Source organism: Glarea lozoyensis, assembly GCF_000409485.1.
Source record: "Glarea lozoyensis ATCC 20868 chromosome Unknown GLAREA15, whole genome shotgun sequence".
In the NCBI taxonomy this organism is placed as follows: Eukaryota; Fungi; Ascomycota; class Leotiomycetes; order Helotiales; family Helotiaceae; genus Glarea; species Glarea lozoyensis.
This window is the reverse complement of record NW_007360989.1, coordinates 167,830-190,075: the sequence shown is the minus strand read 5'-3', so window position 1 is coordinate 190,075 and position 22,246 is coordinate 167,830. Positions and strand designations below refer to the sequence as shown.

Here is a 22,246-nt window from a genome sequence, read left to right as displayed (position 1 = left end):
GGGTAATCGAGACGGGATGGTGTAACTTGAGGGGGAGACCGTTGAGTACGAATTGAAGTACAGCTAGCCAAGATCGGGTTGGCGACAGCCGAATGTCGATCGACAGTTTCACCGCTCAGCTGACCTTCACCTGACCGTTTTCAATTCAAGGCCTCACTGTAAATCCCGGGGTCTAACAAGCGAGAATAATGCATTAGAACTATGGGGTATCTGCCTTCCAAGAGAAAATCATGTACAATCGAAACATCAATCATAATATACATCGAATCCAAACCCAACGCCACCGAGCCCAGTCGGTCATGATTTCCTCCTGTCGTATTCCCCGCCCTCGTGTCGAGGACTTAATGCAGTATCCAGAGTATACGCTGTGCTTTCTGTGGTTCTGCTGCTAAAACTGCCCAAGCTCTTCTCGTTCCACGTTCTCCGAGAGTAGTCATTCTGGTCTAATCCGTTTTGCGGACTTAGCATCTCCTGAATAGTGTTTCGGTGATAGCTTTCCAGTACACCTTCTGCTTGCTGATAGTTGTCGCCTTTTTCGCTATTGCTGGCGTATTTACCACCTTCGCTTCCTTGGAGTTCGACAGCGGCTTGGTTGTAAGCTGCCATTTCTAAGGGAGATGATATGCCATGTAGCTCTTCCCCTTTTGGGGGTGGTCGTGGTGCTGGAGGGAACGGCCGAAGAGACGGCCCTATGGGGCTGGTCATCGTATCAATTGGACTTAAATTGTTTGGATAATTTCTGGTATGCGCAGATCCGAGCGTTGTAGGTGAGGGAGCATGGAATGACTCTGAAGATTCGCTTCCATCTTTCGCATTCTCAGAATCCGCCATTACTTGTCTGCGTTTGCGCAAAAAGAAGAGAGCAATCAGAAGTAGAATCCCGAACCCGCAAATACAGCCAAGCGCGATCCCTGCCTTTACGGCAGCTGACATACCGGACGAAACTAAAGGTGATGGTTGAGCTATCGCTTTGGCCTGGAAAGCAGCTGCTGGTTCGGCGTTTGTTGGGTTTAGCGAAAATACCATGCCCTCACTGCAATCCGAGCTTTGTTTTGAAAAGAAAACTAGAGGCCATTAGTATCCAACGTAATCGTTAGACTGACGCTTACTTACATTGAGCTGTGGAAACATTGACCATAATTTTGCTCTCACCCGCATTGCTTCCCATATATCCAGAATCAAACCCGTTGATAAGTGGACTACAAGGTGAGTTGAATGTGGACTGGGTAAGCGAATGATTTCCAGAGGAGAATTCGAAGACAATTTGGTCCCCGACTTTCGCATTCATGACACTTGGAATAAATGTTGGTCCTGCAGCAGCGATGACCTGTAAAACTTAGTTTTCAGTTGCTGTGAGATTCAAAGCTTGAAACTCACTGTAAATGTCTTCCCAGATGTTCCAGATGCCATGTTCGCTGTTGATGCATCGCTTAAAATGGACGTGGGACTGCCAGCAGAAGGTGCTGGAGTGATGCTTGCAACTTGAGCAACCCCAAAAGCCTTTCCTTCATATGGATAAGCATATGCTTGAGCTAAAGTATTTGTTGCGGAATATGTAGTTGTTGCCGTTATGCCGGACGACCCATATGCAGTCACCAACACAGGAGTTGCCATCTCAATGTTAGTATAGCATGTCCCACCATATGCCGGCCTGTCTGAAAATGGCGTTGTTTTTGGTTGAGCGAAAGAATAGCCACTACAATTATATCAGTATTGTCGAGAGAGTACTGTTACATACTTCCACGTACCTGGGACAACAAGCTATATAATTGGAAGTGTACGGTCCGACGGCACTATAGCTCTGTGGACAAACTAAGGGGTCGAAAGCTGGTTGTGTAATTCCTCCTGCTGCACTCAAAAAGCTCTGCATAAATTGATCTGGATAACAATCCGTCATTGTCGTGCCCGGAACTGGGACAGGCATATTCATCCAAATTTCGAACTCCCTGTTCGCCAACATCGTTAAATGGTTCCCGGTACATATTGCAGCTGTTGGTGTAAACGTCGTTGTAAGTCTAGGTGTAATTATAGCGACAGAGGCACCAAGTGTGGTCGTCGCTGAAGGAAAGCCAGAGGTGGCTGTCACGAGAGACATGTTGAAATAGCGACAATATTTTCGACTAGATGAACAAAGAAACTACTAGAACAGTAACAACATCAAGTAAAAGAAGAATCATTAAGAGAAGACAAAATTTCTAGGTGAGGGGATTGACCAACCTATAGCGCTGGAAAGCTTACCGAATTATGTTCGCCTCTTCTGGCCTCCTGGCTCGCCTTTCGAGATCAGGTCGAATCGCAGTGAGAGAATCTCTCCGGTAGGATTCTCGTGCGTTGCATATTGTACTCCGTATCTCATGGATCACATTTCGGATCTCATGCCGACCGTATACCTGGGCTGCGCCGCCAAAGAGAGGATGAAGAGAAAAGCTGATTGGATTCTCGACCTCGCCATGGGATTAAGATGTGGTGCCAAAGGTACGAAGGTACATGACCCCACACTCCGACCAACCTGTGCTGTACTCATAGGGCACAGCGACAAAGTCGTCCAGGCATCGTGGCCCTCTTTGGCTATGAAAACCCCTGGAAAAAGCATCTGGTCACAACTCAGATGATCCTTCCCATCAGTTGAGATGTTTCAGGTGTACTTGGGGTTCGTGATTTGCTGGACGAGAATGCTGGTCGGGGTTGAAGAAGCTTAATAACGACGCCCGGGGCAGTGCCGCCACTACGCTGAAACCCACGTGGAATTTGCGACGACCCTACCATGAAGACCACATCTTTACCAGAGTCATTTCAACAAGACCTTCAAATAAGAAACGCTTCTAACAGAATATTGAAATCTTAGTATAGAAAAATATTTGAAAGGCTAAAAGATCTTCTATTTTAATTGCGTGTGCAATTAACTAAGCAACACTCCAAACAAACGTAGACAGAAGTGGACTGATTCACGCATTGACCGAGTCTGCCACTGTCTTGGCCCATCAAACCTAAAACTCACCTGCGATGATTTACTCTTCAGCCACGCGCCTAACTCGTCTGCCTTGGGCGACTCCGAGATAACGATAACCTCCTTGCGAAGATCATGGTCTTCTGATGCAGAGCTGTTGATTCCTCGTTATTCTGGCTTTCGTGTTACCGGTCGACCTTTTCCAAACGTACGAGGCGTGTCGATCTAGAGGGCGATGCTCTTTTGCTCGCCGACTGTTTTGCGTTTGCCTAAAACTTCGAGCGACGGAGTGCTAGTCAATTGATAGAGACAAGTGGCAATTCAAATCCAGATACAGCGAATTAGATGATAGTAATTCATTGGAGAGATTAGTCTACAATGTGCAGGTTACTTTGTTCCGAGTACCACAGTGATGACCAGATCCTTCAGCCATCAACCTTATGTAGCTGTGCCCGACAAGTGGGTGAGCGTGTCACTCCAACTTGACCTCACCGGAGGGCCCGCGCTAAACCATCTTGATTTAGACATCCCTCAGCCTTTGGTGTTACCTGATCTTGCGGAATACAAAGAGAAACAGTTCGTACGACCTTTCTGTGCGTTGGCAGTGCACATTGCCACGGTAGATCTTGGAGTTGCGCAGCATATTGTGACATTTGTTTACAACCCGAAGTTGGACAAAAGTTGTTGTACAATATGCACATGCACAGAATACATGCCTAAGAATTCTATTTCGAGAAACAAAAGTTTAAGTTTCTTTTTGAGTAGTCACAGCAGAGCTGTTCTGTTGGACACGAGACGTTTTTTTATTGAGCATTGGTTTACAGCGTGGTATATTATAATCCTTTCCAAACCCTTGCAAGTCGCCAATTCATTTTGAACACTCCCTTGATTAATTGATGAGCCAGTCAGAATGAGAATTAGCCGTGACTTTCACGTATGCTTCAATGTTATTAACTTCCGTTTGATGCAAGGTGACTGTGGATTATTGCGGTCCTTTCGTTTCTGGCAATCATCTGCTCTTGACATATTTCGATCTGACTTTAGCACCAAGTCGTCATTTTGATCAATTTTGATTGTATCAACTTAGTTCGCAGCAAATTGGATTCATCATCCCCATCTTTGAACTTGCGCTGTCCAGCTTATGCTTCAATCAAATAGATGAGGAACTTCTTTCCCTCTCTGTTTGACCAAAACTTTTGCTCAATCAAGTAGTGTTGACATCCACGGTCTAGACCATCACCGGCCTCAGCCCTACGAATCCTTATTTCCTAGTCTCATCCTCGCCCCGCGCCTAGATATTGAGCTACTACTTTAGCTGCAATTCAAGGTCTCGGGGGTTTTCTCCTAGTGAAAAAAGTCCATCGAACACTATGGAATGTAACATTACATAAAAGGGTTCAGAGAAGCGCATCGAATCTGAAATTTCAACCGAAAATATGGATCTTCAAGAGAAGGAAAGAATATGTAGTGTGCATGTCGTCAGAACGGATGAAGCTAAATGTTAGTCATGTTCTTTGGCGCAGATCTAATAACGAATGGAGGGATTCTTGAAAGTTCTATAGGCAGTCAACTAGACGTCGATGTTTGATAGCAAGTAAGGCGCTTCGCTTTGCAAAATAGCAGTACCATATCGTCAGGTTGTCCCAAGCGGTGGGGAGACAGAAAACAAGTTCATCGTGGCCACTTGAAAGACATTTCTAAGACCCCCCAAGTCATAAACCAAAAAGAGATAAATTGCCACTTCCTCACAATATTACATGGAGTTCTGTCTTGATTGCCTAGAGTACTTGGTGAAACCTGTGACTGCTGCCTTCTCGGCCGAGTGATCGAGTCTTTTGAATGTTTGCCAGAAACAGTTTCTAAATTCAAGCCTTATCCATCGTCCGGCCTACTTCTTTTACACACCTACAATGTCGCCTGAACTAGAATAGTAGTAAGAATCGATAGGTGCAGTTGATATGAGTGTCAGTCGTTTGGGATATATGTTGTAGACAGCTGGAACGGTACGTGGTGAGCGGTGATGGCATTCTGATAGTCCAAAATTTGAGGGTATTGGCAAAATCAACCCGCTATTCAATTTTCGCAATTTTTATTATACCGTCAGCGGCAGACCAAGAATTGCCAGAGTCTCTGGACAAACAATTCATTCAATTTCAACCTCAGCCCAACGCCCAGAACCCACACAGCACATTATTTCCCAACGCCAAAGGCAGCCAAACTATCAACTCAACCCCCTAATCACTCCAACTCCCCAAACTTTCCTAAACCCCCTCCAACTCCGAATGTTTTGCACCCGTATGATAGCCTGCTACGAGGCTGGGCGCGATTCGCATTCGGATTGGGGGCAGATTAACTGCCGGAAGGAATCGTTGGGGGTTGGAGGTCTTTCGATGAATAAGCTGGCCGTCTGACGGGAGGAGGGGGCGGTTTTCTAGGCCGATGTTTCTGGGGTTGATGCAATCGGGCTTGTGGGTTGCGAATTGGTGAGGTGAGGCGAGGTGAGAAGGAGAGCAGGGTGGTGATAGTTGGTTTGGGTGTTTAGTTGTGCCAGAAATGATCATGATCGAGATCGTATGCTTTGGCACAAATGGTGTCCGAAGTACACCAGAAGGGAAATTGAAGAGGAAAGTATCGCTCAATGCAAGATAATTGGAAATTGTGTCCATGCTGTGTCGTAACGAAGTCAGCCAAGTCCCAAAACCATGGTGTCTCGCCAACACTTGTAACAAGTGAGGCAGTCACGATCGAACACCTCCCAAATTTCAGCGTGAAACTTTTCGCAACCTCCCAGGCTCTTTCACTGACATCACCAATATTCTGTTTCAAACCATGCACGTAAAAGATCATCCAACATTTCGTCGCTAGCAAACGTCTGAGGGCACTCAACGGCTCAGATTATTTACTAATTGACGATAAAGAACGCAATAGCGTAGCTGTTAGGACGCCCCAAACACAGCCCCGGTAGAGCGACCCACGGAACAGTTATTTGCTTCTCGCACGGCAACAATCGTGAGAAATTGGAGACATGAATGTGATCAGATAAATTCTATTTCATCCACGCCTCTTCAGATGACCATCCATAACAACACATCTCAACTATTCATACCACGACAGCAAGATTTACAAATGGCGATATGATATCCAGTATCCGGCTTCAGTTCAGGGTTCTCCCGCTAGAAGTCTGCCCGTCAGGAGATACCCGTCGAGTAAGAGGTAAACCGCAACTCTGCCTCAGCTAGAGAATAAATGGTCTAGACTCGTTCATTTCTCTACTTGCGTGGAAACTCTCCAATAATTGACAGCAACGTCTCTCTACACCTGATTTTTGAACTTAGGTTGAGATTTTGCTGATAAGTCACATGAATGTGGAGACTATAATCTTTCCTTTACACTCCTCTACATCACAACCCAAGTGGATTAGATGAAAAAAAATGATATGTTTCGAGCACCTTCGTCGGTGATAGTGTGTTATAGTCTGCTCGTTGTATGGCTCGCGAAATTCCGGCTAGGCGTTGGTGTGGTGTTAAGACGATATATGACGCTATAATTGATCTCATAGTGATGGAACTAAAAGCGGGTGATAAGCAATCCCCATCACACGCCATCAGAATATAAAGCCTCTTGTCTCCCAGGAAAATCTTCTTCTCCTCATCGATCAAATGACAATCGAACATCAAAACACCAAACCTCCAATCACCAAACAACCAAAACCAACTTCTTCGACTTCGCCAGTTTCTTGACACAACCGCCACAATGTCGACTGCTCGCCCAAGAATCACACCCCCACAACCTCAATTCTCGCATGGTTACACTCCTCTGATTAACTTCGCTGGGAAGTATGAGCACAAGAAACGAGTGGTTGTTGAACGATGCCGCAACCAAGCCAAAACACAGCCAACCCGCCTCTCCCCCTTCGACAGCAACGCAACCTACGAAGGCGAAATCAAAGAAGACGTACTTCCTCCACAAATCAGACTTCGCGGTAAGCGAGACTTCCACCCCTGAGAACCTTCAGTTCCTGAACTAACAACCACAGCCTACCACATCTTCCGAAGAGACGCCCATATAAAGATGCCATATATCGCCTCGCTCGCCCTTCTCGAACACTACCATCCACACATTGCCCAAATCTACAAAGACAGAGCTTGCAAGGAAATGAAGAAGGAATGGCTTCAATGGCGGGATTCGGAGTTGGCGAAATGCAAGGATAGGGTGCACAGAGCGGTCTTTAGAATAAATCATCCAAAGTCGAGGTGGATGGAGGATAAGACGTTCATGGAGATGATCAACAGTCGAGATCACTGATTCGTGTTTTGTGGTGCTTGAACAGCAGGGCCTTTGGAGTGTAAGGCAATTTCAAATAGAACTCAAAATATGTTGTTCACTCAAAATAATTGACAACATATGTGATAATGTGCCATGTGAGATGACTAAATTTATGATATTCCGTCAATTGTTTCGAGGAATTATCGAGATTCGAGCGCCGTTTATTTTGTCCTCTGCGAGGCGATGCGCAGGTAAACATTTAGTCAATACAAGCGCGTTTGGCATTCATAGATGATTGATTGTGACTTCTCGTGTAGACAGAGGTGTTTCCATGTTCAGATGATGACCAGAGTCTGGTTTTCGGAATATTGCCATGCTCCGGGTGAGTTTCCTTCTCCGTCGTTGACGCGGAACACGCCTACGCGCCGGAACACTGGCAGACCATCTTGTCGAATGGTGTCCGCTTTTTCCAGCAGCAGACCCCTTGGTACAGGGTTTTGCGCCTTCTTCATCTTGCACTTTGCTGCTAACAATGCGTAGAGCTTATCACCGCCTTCTCCATCAGGTATCGCCGTATCGAGTCGCGCATTCGTAAATGACTGCCCTCTATACAATGCATGCCATGTCTGCTCTCTCGACGAGGGCATCATATCAGCGGCTGTTGGACGATCAATTTCCACAGTCTTACCAACTATCTTGAGATACCCATCTTTGACAGCGCCATATGGATCCGCTCCGTCCACCACAGTTTTGGCTTCAAGAATTTGCATGAATTGCTCACAGTGTTCTGGGCCACACCATCGCCATGTCGGCCATGCGATGTGGCCCTCAACTGATGCCCATGACCAAGATGGCGCACGGTAGACATCAGGTCGTGTTGCGAGGCATTTTGTATTCCAGAACAAATCGTGCATTAAATGCATCCGCCATAGGCCAGCGAGGTACTCGGAGTTCACTCTTTTGGCGGTTTGCTTGGCTATTCCTGAGATTGCTGGTAGCTTATCTGAAGCAAAACTTAATTCGCGGTGGGAATAATGACTGCAAAGTGTTTGCCAGTGATCAAAATATGTTTGCCCTTTGAAGACTTGGCTGTTAGTATCGACAGGACGAGGTACCCGATATCGATCGTCGGTGGATTTGTCCTGCACGGTGGTAACCCAATCCGGTCGCTTCCTAGAGCGATCAGTGTCTTCAGACTTTTCTGATGTTTTGCAGTCGAAAAAGAATTTGTTCTCTCCAAACATAAGTACACGCTTTGCCAACCTTTCCTCTTGGAATGTCCAGCCTCTGGAAACCCACTTTCCATTGTGAAACTCAGCCATTTTGTCCGTAAGCCCGTGTCGACGATATCTGAGACCAAATTTCCCATTTATTCCGTTGGAAAGCTTGACAGGCACCGTGCAGCTTTTTGGCATATGGGCTCTCCGTAAAAAGCTTTCGTTGCAAGTAGCGCCATACGATGCCACCACAGTAAGATATGCATTGCTGAATATCTCCGCCATCTTACTTGACTCTATCTCCCAATCTTCTTTATCATCCTGAATGATGCAAAGACTGTCTATCCACAGGTAGCGAATATCCAGGATTCGTGCCAGTCTGATTGCATCTCGAAATGCTAGGGGCATTGAATCGAGAGCAATAAGTGAAAGTCTTGTCGACAATGTTTCGAGATTGGTGGTCAACCACCCCTCGGGAGGGCCCCAACAGTAGCTCAATGCCATGTACCGACTGTGCGCTGCTTCCACTGCACCAGTCTTGACAATGTCAGCAGATAAAATCAGCTTCACGCCATCTCCGCAATGTGGATTGTCCAATTCGAGTAGTCGTGTAGGTAAAAAAACATTAGTATTCGGTGAAAAGCAATTGTTGTGAGCAGTTTCGCAGTCTGCGATCCAAGTCTGTATCTTGGCTACGTTAGAATTCGAGAGTGTCGTGGAGGCGAGTGGACGTCGATGCAGTTTCAAAACCCTAGCAAGCTCATCATTCTCAACTCCAAATAGCTCAAAAGCAACATTGATACCAATGGGCTTTTGTCCGATCTCCACGCCAGCACTTCTTGGAGCAAGAAAAAGAGTACCTCGTAGGAGCGCAAGGTGAAGATCCCAGGTGGTCTCAGTTACTCCGTCGATCTGCCATGCGGAAGGGTCTCTGTGGTACTCAAGCTTTCTCAGTTTATATTTGAAGCATAAAGTTTTCTGACTTCCACCCTTCACGGGTCCGATAATGGATTCGAAGTGGTTATAAACACCACTATTCCGTAATTCGCGTTGCAAGCCATCAACAATCAGAATGCAACAGGGGCAACTGCCGCAGAGGTCATTTGAACCGCTCCATTTTGTTGCTTTGAGATGCACTTGAGTGTTACCAGCGGCATTCAATGTCAATTCGCAGTCGATCTGGATATCGATATGCCGTTCAAGGAGCTTCTTGTTTCTCTTCTCCGTTACAAGATTGAGAAGATCGGCTTCAGTGAGAGTAAAAGCAGCAGCACTTGGCGAACAAACAAGTGACATGGAAAAACTCTTGAGTTCAGAATCGACAAAACATGTCGCAACTATGTCCAGTTGGTTGCGATAGCGTGCTTCCCATTGTTTGGAGTCTCAAGTTGGGGTCATTGGGGGGGCCTAGTTTCCTGTGATCCTGACGGAATAAAGATACGCCGAAACCCTCCGGTCTACATACATATTATTGAGTACCTACCTTAGGTAGGTAGGTAGCCAGATAGCAAATGCATGAGAGCTTTGAGCGGGCGAACAAGAATTTCTTTCGGGTTGCTGACCAGCTGCTGCAATATGAGTTAGTATGAGATACCTCAATGAGATTTCCTTCGAATCCAAAGCTTTGTGTCATCCCAGATCAATTTATGATGAAGGTAATGGATCGCGACCTACGCCTAGTGAAGCCTTTTGGACATATCCCCCTTTGAATGAATAATACATGGCTGCCAACATTGTGCCGCCCGGTTTGAGTTGAAGATTCCCTGGGAGGCGTAACCAAATTATATGCCGTATTTTAAGCAACTGGTGGGATAGGGCTTTAAAAAGCCCAATACACAACAAGAAATTTACATTTCAGTTAGCTTTTTACTATCAGACAGCTTTGGTTTGGGCGAAAGCCTACTGCAAAGGATTCAAAAAATTGTAAGTGACAGAGTGTGTTAATGGTGCGGCGTAAGTATGGAATAGACTTCTTTCTGGCTTAAATGGCGAGTATTAGAAACCAGGTAGGCTGCTACAAGTAGAACCCAATGCTGTCCTTGGCAATCGTTCGCGATAAACGGTTAGTTTCACACAACACTTCGAATGAGCAGCTAGAAATTAGAAGTCTACTGTTGAAAAGTGTCTTGATATACTTGTGGCATCTAGTCCTACAATGCTTGAAATGCCCCTCAACGCCGATGATGCAATTGCGCCCTTATAAATGTACATAATTCTACGCTTCAAACGTTCTATAACCTTCGATCGGTTTTGTTGAGTTTCCTTGCAGTCGAGATCTACCAGCATGTTAGCTTCAATCTTCCAAACAACTTCGCGCATCCATACCTGACTTCTAGTATTCTGTCCCCTCACTGGCAAGCTCATGGCATGCCGCCGTCCCCTATAGCTACCCATATCCCTCAACCGTAAGATATCATCCTTGATCTTTCGCTTCAAATCAGTCTCGATCTTCATCGTCGATAGTTCCGCTGTCAAAGCTGCAATTGTCTTGCTAGGTATTGATCCGACTTTCGCGGTGTGGAATATGGAGTATTTCGCGAGGATTCGAGTCGAGTGTTGATTTCCAAGACCAAAGAAAGTTTCGAGGGATTTCTGCAATCGCTATTAGTTGCCGGGCATAAAGATGACTGCGTCGGAAGCTTGACAGTACCTTAATGAGGCGGTTTTCGGGGAAGTTAATCCCCAAGATGAAGACCTGGCTGGGTTAGCTGACGCCTTCGAGAGACCAAACGGGCAAGACTGAGTATCACATACCATTGTGGCGAGCGCTAATTCTCAAAGATAGTGGTTGCGCGACGAATGCGAATTGAGGTTCTCGTCGTCGGCCACAGAAAATCGACGCCATTGAAGTTCACCAGGTGCACGGGCCGGCAGTGAGCTTACACGTGATCATCCGCGCTAGTGGAATCGACACCTCTCCGAAACATTGGTCCAAGCTGTCCGTGTACGCTCCCCGCCCTTTTATACTCAAAGGAGCCACGAAACCTTTCCAGACAAACAACTTCTCGAGATTTCTCAATTGATCATACAAGATGTTTACTCTACAGAGATTGGTAGTGTCAGCTCTGCTGATACTTACTGTCACCTTTTTGTTCTTCGCCCAAACCGCCGAAGCTACCAAGGGACCAAAGATAACGCACAAGGTCTACTTCGACATCCAGCATGGCGACGAACCCATGGGAAGGATTGTGATGGGTCTTTACGGCAAAACAGTCCCAAAGACTGTTGAGAACTTCCGCGCATTGGCAACTGGGGAGAAGGGATTCGGATATGAAGGGTCCAACTTCCACCGTGTTATCCAGAACTTCATGATTCAGGGTGGTGACTTTACCAAGGGAGATGGTACTGGTGGAAAGTCCAGTATGTCTAGACCTCCGCATGAAGCGCAATCATTAATGCCCCGCAGTCTACGGCGACAAATTCCCAGATGAGAACTTCAAGCTCAAGCACTCCAAGGTTGGACTTCTCAGCATGGCCAACGCAGGACAAGATACCAATGGCTCCCAATTCTTCATCACCACTTCTACACCAGGGTATGTTTTTCACATTCCAAACTAAACGCTATTTCTAACACGTGTATAGTCATCTCAATGGCAAACACGTTGTCTTTGGTGAGGTCCTCGAGGGCTACGAGATCGTTCAGAAGATTGAGCAGGTTCCAAAACAACCTGGAGATAGGCCAACACAGGCAGTCAAGATTATCAAGAGTGGAGAGCTTGAGGTTCCACCAGAAGGTATCCATGTCGAGCTATAAAGCAGTACCCAATGCAATACGCTATCATTTGGTGGACTCACTGATTCGTCTGTCCTTGTACAGATGAAGAATACGGTAAAGCCGAATTTCAGGCTGGCCAGGGAGAAGTTGTTGATACACCAACGTCGGCTACGTCTTCTGGCATTCCTGCTGCTACCGCAGTCATTCCCGTTGTCAATTCCCCAATCACCGATGATGTTTCCACCGAAGGGTTTAGCCTTATGCAAAAGGGATTGTTCTTGGCCGTCATTTTGGGCTGCGTTGCTGGTTATATGCGGTTGAACAACAAAAAGACTCGACGTTTTGATGAGAAAAGCATGGCATGATTTATGGCAAAAGTTACTAGAGAATACAATATTAGTCATTTCTTATTCGAATGATTGTCGGTCTCATTCTGTATAACACCTTCTCTACTGTGATTGCTCATCGAGGTGAAATACATGCCACGTTTCAAGCATGTGGGATCATACAGCATATGTTCCTTTACCACATGGCTATTTGCGTGGTTGCCATTTTCGGTCATATAAATACAAGCCGAATGGAATCGTGTCTATTGATTTCGAGCCAATCCTAAAAAGGATATGAAGGCTAATATATCTCGGCTTGCGTTAATTGCCTATCTAGGTAAGTTGATTTCGATTGTTTTGCTTAATGCTTAAAGTTCGATAATGACGTCGAAGTTTCCCGCATTGACCACATCCCCAGCGCGTCAACCTCAACGCGTACTGAGTGCAACTCTTCTCTTTGAACTCACATTTCAATACACAAACCCTTCTCCAAAATATAGTTTTTGTGGTCAATTTTCAATCTGATACGCAAGATACGATGCCGAATACCGCTAGAGAACCTCTGCAAAGCAGAGTGTTAATGCCAATATTAGTGTAGTACCTCCTCCAAATTCGGGGAAGGCTCTTGCAAAACAAAACGACGTAAGACAAATACTTCAATTGATTCGAGGCACTACTGATCTCATATCTCCAGGCTACAACACCATCAGATGAAAATGACAGGAAACGTAAAGCCGACGAAATCGAGGAAGAAGAAGATAGTGACGATGAGAGTTTCATCATCACTCAAACTCCAGCTCAAGTCGTACCAAGACCGCATTCTTGAGGGACATCGCGAAGACGTATCCCGAGGAAAAGTCTATCCTAACGAAATCACTGAATGATTTCCTTAACAAGGAGGGCCCGCTCAAGGGAAATACGAGCGCGGTGTACTATGCTACGTATGTGTTCTTTGAGAAGATGCGTATCAAGAACAACAAGCCGAAGTCAAAGCATAGAGTGGAAGTCGAGAAGAGACATCCGAATGGGATTCCGACGGATCGGCCGCTGGATCGGATTCTTTGTATGGCGGGGGAGAGACCGACGATTGATCAGTATGGGGATCTACATATTCGTAAGAGATGAAGGGTTTAATTTAAGGTGATCGATTTGTTTGCTTTTGGGGGATGCGGTTACGGCGGTGGAGTTTGTAAGCGGAAGGATTTGTAAGTGATGTGTATTTTAGTTACAATGGGCGTCTCGCGACATAGGTGTTTTGAATATGGTATTATTGTACTTCGAGCTCCATTCTTTCCACTGTCTTAATTTCAAATTGATCATAACTGTCCTTTTAACAAGAGCCAGATTATCATCCCGGCCTGCCTGCCTGCCTGCCCTGCATATTACGTTATCGCCCACGAACCTACCTGCATCCAGCGGGCGCTAGAATCATTCCACCCGAGTGCTGTGACTTTTGTGAAAAAGCGAAGTAATTCCTCGCGCTTGACATCGAACACTTAATTTGACATCCCACAAGTCAGCAAGTATTCGAATTTGATGTAATAAACACTGGCAGAATAACAGTTTCAGATCCTCATACATCCAAGGAAGGAATAAGTTGCGCTCACCGCTCGTTTGTAAAAGGTTCTTTGGCGACGGCTAGCGTGGAAGCTGCGAATGTTTGGCAGGGTTGAATCATGGGAAGGTGTTGGTAAGATGTTTGTTGAAATAATGGGGGGTCTTACCTTGTCGTATCAAGAGGTTTGGTGGGAGGTGACTTGGTGTCTGATAAGAAAAACACAAAAGAAAAAAGGGCGGTGGAAATGCGAGTCGTTGAAATAGCGTTGCATGTGCTTGGTCTGGATTGGCGTGCGTGTAGTGTGTGTTTAACCCATTTTGGCAAGTTCGGGGTCGTACCATACACATCATTCTTATCTGGACCTGACTCTAAAATCCGACACAAGAAGAAAAAGAAACGATAATCGCAGGAGAAAGATTTGGAGGGTAGGAAGGTGGAGAAGGAGATCAAGGGATCTAGATCTCTGATATAGACTGGAGATATCGGAAGACTCGGTCTAGTGCCATGAATGTAATGCTTTGCATCATCTTTGTAATTGATGTGTCACGCTAAGTCATTTGTACGATCTGTTTATTTTAGGGGCTTAGCTACGGTGAAGGGTTTGTAAGCTGGTGGAAGAATTTGTGAATTATTTGTGGTTTGGTTATAAGAGACGTCTCGCGACATGCGTTTTTGGCATACAGTGTTACTGTCATTTTACCCCTTTATTCTATCACCGCTCTTCTTATGAGAAGAACCATTTTAAATTGTGCTGATATGGACAGCTTTATCTCAATCCGTCTTGGTATTCTCATCTTCGATACTATTCGACTTTCAACAAGACTAATATATTTCAAACCTTATAGTCTCAAAACGATACCGAGTTCCCGTATTAGACAGCGAGGTCTATTCTGTTGGTACCCAAGAATATAATAAACGTTTCTCACCATTTCCACATCTCTTTGCATGAATGCTAGGCATGAAGCCCTTTTCCCTTTTTCCCTTCTTAAATAATGCAAACCTAGAGAAAAGATTATCGTGTAAGGTAACGAATAAAACATCGGCGCGCTTTGATTCTTCTTTTCACTTCTATACAACAATTAAAAAGTTTGTGATAAGACGTTGCGCGGCGGAGGATAGGTCAACCCAAATTCCTGATCAGCACTGGGTTGAATATAAACTGGATGCCCACAAAGAGAACAGCTGGGAAGCTGTGGCACGAGTACTACGTCAATGGCGGTTACATTTGAGTGTGTATACCGGTGTACCAACTTTTTTGCTACACGAAAAAGCGACATCGCCGACATATTACCCACTTGAGATTGGTCTGGTGAGAGAATGTTGTGTATGATTCAATTGTACAAGCTGTGTCGCAAATCGGGGTGAATATGTTTTCGGTGACACCGTGGATCTTCACTATTGCATATATGAAAGAGCGATTTATTCAAATAGAACCGTGAAGGGCAAGAACTTCGATTTAATGGCCCATGTAGAAAATTGCCTTGGATTGATTATAGCTAACGCTGCTGTCAAGGGGTATTACTAGAAACAGTTGAAGGGGTAGGGGTAGAGACAACAGATTTAACACTTGGTGACCTATGAGATGCTGTCCTAGAGAAGTATTGTGTTTTACGATTTACCTCTTCCGAGGTTTGTTTAGCGAGGACTGAAGTATTATAAGGAGCTCTATTTATTTAGAACTGGCCTCGAGAAAAAGTAAGGTGTCGACATTGGCGTAGGAAGCTTCCTGGATATCGTCTAGTTTTTCGTGGTTGATCACCTCATAAACAAATCTCTAGGGCTAGAGAGATGAAGTGTCAAGCTCACTAGTTACACAGTTCTCATGATCTTTATCAAGTTGCCATGTAAAGAAAGAGAAAACAAACATCTTAAACCAAGTTCGAAACCAGTAGCCTATACAACCCAGAATACACGTAAACTCCATCATACAATCTAGACTCTAGCACTATCCTAAACTCAGCAATTACTCGGACCGGCTGTATCGATTGTTCGTCGCGCCCAAAGACAATCAAGAAGCGCAGAGCGTGACTTTTAATTAGTGAGAAAGCTTATTTTGTAGAGACAGATACTTTTTCGAAGAGAAACTGTTGCTCGAGGAATTATCAAAAGGTGGTGTGATTTTGCTGCCGAAAACCAACTCACTACCGATTTTCGCCGCATCAAAAACCATACATACCCTACATCACGACCTCGATCAACTCGATTATGATTTTTTTCTGGCAGGTCGATGGCTCAGATCTTAATTTTCTCTGTATAGGTTTATGTTTTCGATGCTTCACCTTATGTACATACTGTGCAGCTTGCCGTAGGACGAGCTACTGACTATTAAGGAATGAGTAAAAATCCCAGATTTTCTCTGTTGGTGTTCGTGTTTTCCTATACTGTTTGGGGACTCTGTGGTAGGGAACAAAAAGAGTGTTAGCTATGTAAGAGAGAATTGCACGAAATTCTGAACATCTGCTGCAAAGTTGATTAAATCGCATTGTTTTAATTAATACACTTTATATTATTTTCGCAGCCAAACACTAATGTAATTAACTATTGAATTTAATATAGACTAGTAGCATCTATCCCCGGATCAGTGTTACAACATAAAAAGGAGCCGTGTGATTTCTCTGCTGGCTTTTGATCACACTGCGTCCGCAAATCATCATTTCATTAAATTTCTTCAGCATATATCTCTTGAGTAGAAACTATATATAATCATCCCCTCAGTCGTCATCTTCCAGATACTATGACAACAAAGTCTGGAGATGGGGCTCAGGGAGGCACTCGTGGTACCTGGCTCTTTATTGAACGACAAATCACAGTTGCTACGCGATACCTAACTGCCGTCCAAGATGTCATCACCGTACTACTTGTATTGTTTGTCTTTGAAAATTTCAGACAAGTGTGTCCTCGCTGCTGAAACCTAAGCCACCAACGAATGTCCTAATACTCCATTGCCCTATATTCTGCGCTTTGGGCGTGTCCGATTAACATAGCCAAGAAGAATACTGGCAGCATTTTTGGCCTAGATCGATACTTTCCAGCATAAGTGCTTCCGTTATAGACGCTACAAATTACGCTGCCGATGCCACGTTCCTGAGACGCGTCCATGTGGATTTGCAACTGTTTTGAGGGGTCTAAATGTTCTGAACTTTACCTTAAACGATTGGTAAACTGATTTCTATAGATCAAGATAAATAAGGTTTTAATGCTTAAGAAATTCCAGTATTTCGAGGTGTGTTACACTTGTACTTGGGAGATATAGAAGCTTTTCAGGAAGACAATTTTTCTCATTTCTTAGATCTAAAATCTACTTTTTTGATTAATTTTCTGATTAATATTCTATCCCTAACGAAAGCATTTCAATAGACCTTTGAGTGTTTTTCGACCGCAATATTGAGATCTTACTAGATGTTATTACTCCCAATATAGAACTTACGTTATTCTCTATATTTGCTTCATTTATACTATTTGAATTGAGAATGTCCTCCTGAAAAGACTTAATTCTAAACGCCGATTTCTCACCTATTATTTCAGAAAAGTAACTATACACCGAAAGTCTTTTAGAGTAGAGCTGCTTCATGTTCGGAAACCCCACAAAATATCTTTTTCACCTATTGTTCTAACTATTCTTCCTCTTTAAGTCCGCTTTCTGTAAAGCTCCGTCCAATCCCTAATTTGATATTAAACCATTTATACCGGCAACAACCTCAGAATATAAGAAGAAAGCGTCCGCTTTAGACGACCTTTTATTAAATAAATTGAACATGTCGGTATACGGACTAATAGGAACGGTTCCGTAGAACAATCAATGTACGTAAAGACAGCTGGGAAATGAAAGCCATCGGTTGAAATCACGAGAGTTTGAGAGATGATTTCTGTTTCAAACATTAATCTTTGAAAAAGTTCCCTCAGAAGTCTATTTACTCTAGCTGCCGAAAATTTCATCACTACTGATTTTCTCCTAATTAAGCATAAGAGGTCATTCTTTTTCTAGCTACTCCTCATTAAGACAGTAAACATTAGCTAGTCTAATGCTGGAATAGCCGTACGCGAAGAGTGTGTCTCTTATCTTAGGGGAGAAAGGCAACAACCTCTTCATAAGTCGTATATTTAGACCCTTCTATCTCTCCTAATAAACACTAATATCACTTAGACTTACTTTAGACTAAACAATAACATAAAACAATTCTTCCTATCTCTATAGCTTATCGTGAAATAAACTTGTTTACGATAGATGTTGTTAGAATAGTTGAACCGGGGCAGATTTCTTCAAAGCGAGTGAAATAAGTGAGTTGATTCTCAGGATCGCTAATTGGGAACTTGACTAGAAGTTACCTAAATTGCGTTAGGTTTTGAGATATCCACATATGTTTGGATTTACTGATGTGAATTCAGTATAGTTAAGAGAGCTTTACTGCCGAAAATTCAATTACTGCCGATTTCGATAGTTGGATTAACACTTTTCTTTCAATGCTCCAGTACTCTGATTATAACATGTAAACATCGCAGGATTCCTGGAGGATCTATTACTGAATCTCTTCGGACCGTATATGCCCGCCGTGCGTGGGCGGAAGTGTGTTAAGTCTAAAAATTCTGTCTGCTTTCTCACTCTTTTAATGCGATAAGCAAGATAACTTGCTTGTTTATAACTATCTTTCTAGAAAAGCAGAGCGTTAAACACTGTAGCTTTTGTGATAGATAATTAATTAATTAATGCTAGTCCCTCGGTTTATGCGCTTAATTTGTTAATATACAAGGCCTACCTGACTATTCTACGGCGGATGTCCATATAACTAAACTGACGTCTAGTCTCGTGTCTTCGCTTACTCGGCTACTCTAAGTTTTTAGAGTAATCTTCTATTATTTTCTCTAACTCTCTCTAGTTATTATTATTTATATATAATCTAATTTATAACTATTATTTATATAATTAGGTAAGGTAAAAGAGATGCTTTTATAGTGTAAATTCGCTTTTCAATAAAGTAAAGTCGCTATTTAAGATAGTAGAAGACTAAAGTTTAGTTATATCTTAAAAATCAAGCCTCTTTATAATCCTTACTTATCCGATAATTACTCTTCAATCACTCTTCTATAACTCCTCCTACTCTCTTGTAAATTCTAGATTACAACTTCGCTTAATCTCTTCTTCTCTCCAACCTATTAAACACTATTTTTCAAGAACTCTCAAGTATAGATAGGGGATTGTGGGTTGGCTTTGTCTTTCAAAACGGAATTCTATTCTATTTCTTCTTGATTTCTATATTCTGTAGAACAATCGGTATAGGCAATGTAAGTGATGTAAAGTTTTTGAATTAATAAAGGGATTTGCTGCCGAAACCAGGCTCACTACCGATTCCGAATCTCTCGCCGAATCTTACTAAAACAAAACCCCGGATCGGCAACATTTCGCTCTGACTAAACAACAAAACTATTCTTCATTCCTACCCCAAGAACTCCCTCCTCACATTAGAGCAATCTTGACGTTCCATAATATCCCGCCCTAACACAAGTATATTCAGCGTTTTATATAAAACGTTATTCTTCTTTAATAAAGGAGAAGATTTTTCTTTTCCAGACACTCGTTTTAAATACTTCATAAGTCGGAAAAAATCGAATCCCCTAACATTTAATAGAAAATTATCTAATAATCCGTTAAATGATTTAAGATAGAAGGCGATCGAATCTAATCATCTACTCCTACGATCCTGCTTAATAAAACCCGTTTCACCTTATCTACTCCTCCACTGTCCCCATAAATCAGGCTACAGAAGCATCACCTCACCTATTTCTGTCCCTCTCTCAACGTGGAAATTCTAGAAGTTCAATGGCTACATTGAAGCTAGACGTTTGATTCTCTACCCCTAATCTCTCACATTTCTTCTCGCACCTCTCTTCAAACATTTTTTAGATAGACACAAACCCGGACCATTTCGTAAACTTTAAGAACTCTCACAAAACAGGAGTTTTCGTCGCCGAAAATAAAATACACTACCGATTTCCCTTATACTCTTCCACCTACACCCTTACTTCATTCACCACAATAACTTCGTACAGCCACTACTATACTATCCCTCACTATTGCTATAGTACAAAAAAGTTGTACATAACAGAAACATATAAAAACATCCTTACACGAAGCCCAATATGCGGGTTTATTGTAACGTTATATGAGTGACGACATTAATGTAACGCGACTAGACTATTTAAAATTCTCCTTCTTTACTCTTAAATTGTATACTGTTGATTTTCCAAAAAGAGTTTTAAATGCTTAATGGTTCTAGTATACTTCTGTGTTCTACATATTTTCTATAAAAATTTGAAATGTATCTTCTATCATTTTCTCTAATTTAAACTCAACTAACCCTCCCTATTTCTTCCCAAAAGCCCGCATTACCCATTTAATTCCTCCCCGTTCCCTTCCCAGATTTCCCATAACATCTTACATAAATACCCTTTCTACCCCGTCTTACTATTCCGACAACTAGCTCCCATTTCGACGACTTCTTTTTATCCGGGTGGGGTTAAAGTGTGCTTGGGATATACTAGGGGAGTTGAGCGAAGGTTGTTGGATTTCTTGGGTCTTGTGGATCTCATGGGAAAAGGGATGTGAGTTATAATCTATTTTTTAAATTGTGACAAGAATGTGACGAAAGTTGTCACCGAAACCAACCCCACCACCGATTTCCACCCTCCCATTCACTAAAAAGCAATCTTTTCTAACAACCCCCCATTTCGCTAGGGTAAATGTATTTTCACACTAGCATCCCGATTCCCGTAGAGAAAAAAAAACCAATGATGTAAGTTACAACTTCCAAGAACCTTATCCCAAACAGAATTCTGGTAATACCATGCGACGTTGACAATTGATAATGCATCGCGGAGGAAGAACTGGCTTTAACTACCTTCTTCCTCTTCTTCACTGAGCAAACAGGAAAGTTAAATTTAAAAGCAAACATCCAAACCCCTAACAAAAAAGTATAACTCGAACAAGCCAAGATCCCAAAAGTAAAAATCATACCTTTTAATTAGTACTTTATAAAACGAACGTGTTTTAAATCTATCAATTAATCTCCTTTACTAAGAAACTATACTTAAACCCCCACTACTCTATCCTTCTGTCTCCAAAGCACAGATCCGAAAGCTTTCCAAGTATTCCTGGATCGGAGAAATAGGCCGTAAGTTTAACCTGTTACTACCCACTTTTCCACCGTCTAAATCTCATTTTTAGAGAACAATGCCTTTTTAAGTCTTTTTTATTCGTTTTTAATCTTTCAAGTAAGACATTTATCACCGAAACTATACTTACCACTGAAATCCTTCCTACCATTTTACTTCTATCCCTAAAACAAACCCCCTTAACCGGACTATCATCCCTATCCACCCCCTGTCTAACCTTTCTCAACTATGCCTCTTCCTCTTCCACGAATCCACCGGTAAATTCCCGACCTCCAACCCCAACTTTTAGCTCATCAGCTTTACCAAACAGCCTATCTAAAGACTCGTCCCCCTCCCCATCATCATCTTCACTTCCCTCTTCTGTTTTCTGATTCTGGCTCATTATTTAACCTTTCGCTTTTTTTGGTCTCTTTACACATTACATCTACTTCACGGTGTAGTCAGTAAATTACTAGAGACTATAGACAACATTATAGAATGATCGATAAGAAGTCACAAGAAAAAAAGAAGGTTACTGCAAACAACATCCTCCACAAAGCCCAGCACCCGGGTCAAAAACCTTCCATTTGCGAGTGGTTGCAGATACCCAAATGAAATTACTCGGGTATTTAACCTCCCTCTCCCTCGCTCTCTGGAATAACTAGAAGTCCAAGTCGGGACGAAGGATAGAGGAAGTAGTAAACAGAGCTGGCGGGGAGTTCAAATTACCAATGTCGATATAATCTATATAAATTAATCCCCATAAACCCTCAACTTTCAATTCAAACATATTTTTCCTACGTCAAGTTTAGTCGTGATGGTGAGTAGTAGTGATGATAATAAGCAGAACCTATCGAAACTCTAGAGTAGATAGTATGTATAGAAGCGAAGTGAGGAATACACAATATACCTACACGACCTTTCCAGTACACTAAAACATCGAAGCGCAAAACCCCTTTATCGGAAGTTCATCCACTCCCAGTATTCTGAGTTCTACATAATAAACCTTATCCCGTACCATCTACCCCTCTTATCTCCCTGGAATCCCATTCTTAAATACCCTCCCTCCCA

At 43.1% G+C, this 22,246-nt stretch overlaps 6 protein-coding genes across 6 annotated transcripts; 3 read left to right on the top strand and 3 right to left on the bottom strand.

The window, feature by feature from the left end:
* Positions 1 to 297: 297 nt before the first annotated feature.
* GLAREA_05873 (Cupredoxin) lies at positions 298 to 2,095 on the bottom strand (the record flags this gene model as incomplete). The annotated part of the gene is made up of 4 exons (XM_008081287.1): positions 298 to 1,064; positions 1,114 to 1,327; positions 1,378 to 1,696; positions 1,749 to 2,095. The coding sequence occupies 4 exons, from the start codon at positions 2,093 to 2,095 to the stop codon at positions 298 to 300; spliced, it is 1,647 nt and encodes a 548-aa protein (XP_008079478.1).
* Positions 2,096 to 6,700: 4,605 nt separating this feature from the next.
* GLAREA_05872 (uncharacterized protein) lies at positions 6,701 to 7,252 on the top strand (the record flags this gene model as incomplete). Its single annotated transcript, XM_008081286.1, has 2 exons — positions 6,701 to 6,929; positions 6,984 to 7,252. 2 exons carry the CDS (start codon positions 6,701 to 6,703, stop codon positions 7,250 to 7,252), a joined length of 498 nt encoding a protein of 165 aa, XP_008079477.1.
* A 296-nt stretch (positions 7,253 to 7,548) lies between these two features.
* Positions 7,549 to 9,726, bottom strand: GLAREA_05871 (uncharacterized protein; the record flags this gene model as incomplete). Its single annotated transcript, XM_008081285.1, has 1 exon — positions 7,549 to 9,726. One exon carries the CDS (start codon positions 9,724 to 9,726, stop codon positions 7,549 to 7,551), a length of 2,178 nt encoding a protein of 725 aa, XP_008079476.1.
* An 804-nt stretch (positions 9,727 to 10,530) lies between these two features.
* Positions 10,531 to 11,187, bottom strand: GLAREA_05870 (S13-like H2TH; the record flags this gene model as incomplete). The annotated part of the gene is made up of 3 exons (XM_008081284.1): positions 10,531 to 10,706; positions 10,821 to 11,031; positions 11,185 to 11,187. The coding sequence occupies 3 exons, from the start codon at positions 11,185 to 11,187 to the stop codon at positions 10,531 to 10,533; spliced, it is 390 nt and encodes a 129-aa protein (XP_008079475.1).
* Positions 11,188 to 11,462: 275 nt separating this feature from the next.
* Positions 11,463 to 12,510, top strand: GLAREA_05869 (Cyclophilin-like protein; the record flags this gene model as incomplete). The annotated part of the gene is made up of 4 exons (XM_008081283.1): positions 11,463 to 11,790; positions 11,837 to 11,963; positions 12,013 to 12,164; positions 12,248 to 12,510. 4 exons carry the CDS (start codon positions 11,463 to 11,465, stop codon positions 12,508 to 12,510), a joined length of 870 nt encoding a protein of 289 aa, XP_008079474.1.
* Positions 12,511 to 12,852: 342 nt separating this feature from the next.
* GLAREA_05868 (uncharacterized protein) lies at positions 12,853 to 13,297 on the top strand (the record flags this gene model as incomplete). The annotated part of the gene is made up of 3 exons (XM_008081282.1): positions 12,853 to 12,906; positions 13,027 to 13,113; positions 13,166 to 13,297. 3 exons carry the CDS (start codon positions 12,853 to 12,855, stop codon positions 13,295 to 13,297), a joined length of 273 nt encoding a protein of 90 aa, XP_008079473.1.
* Between the last annotated feature and the right edge of the window lie 8,949 nt (positions 13,298 to 22,246).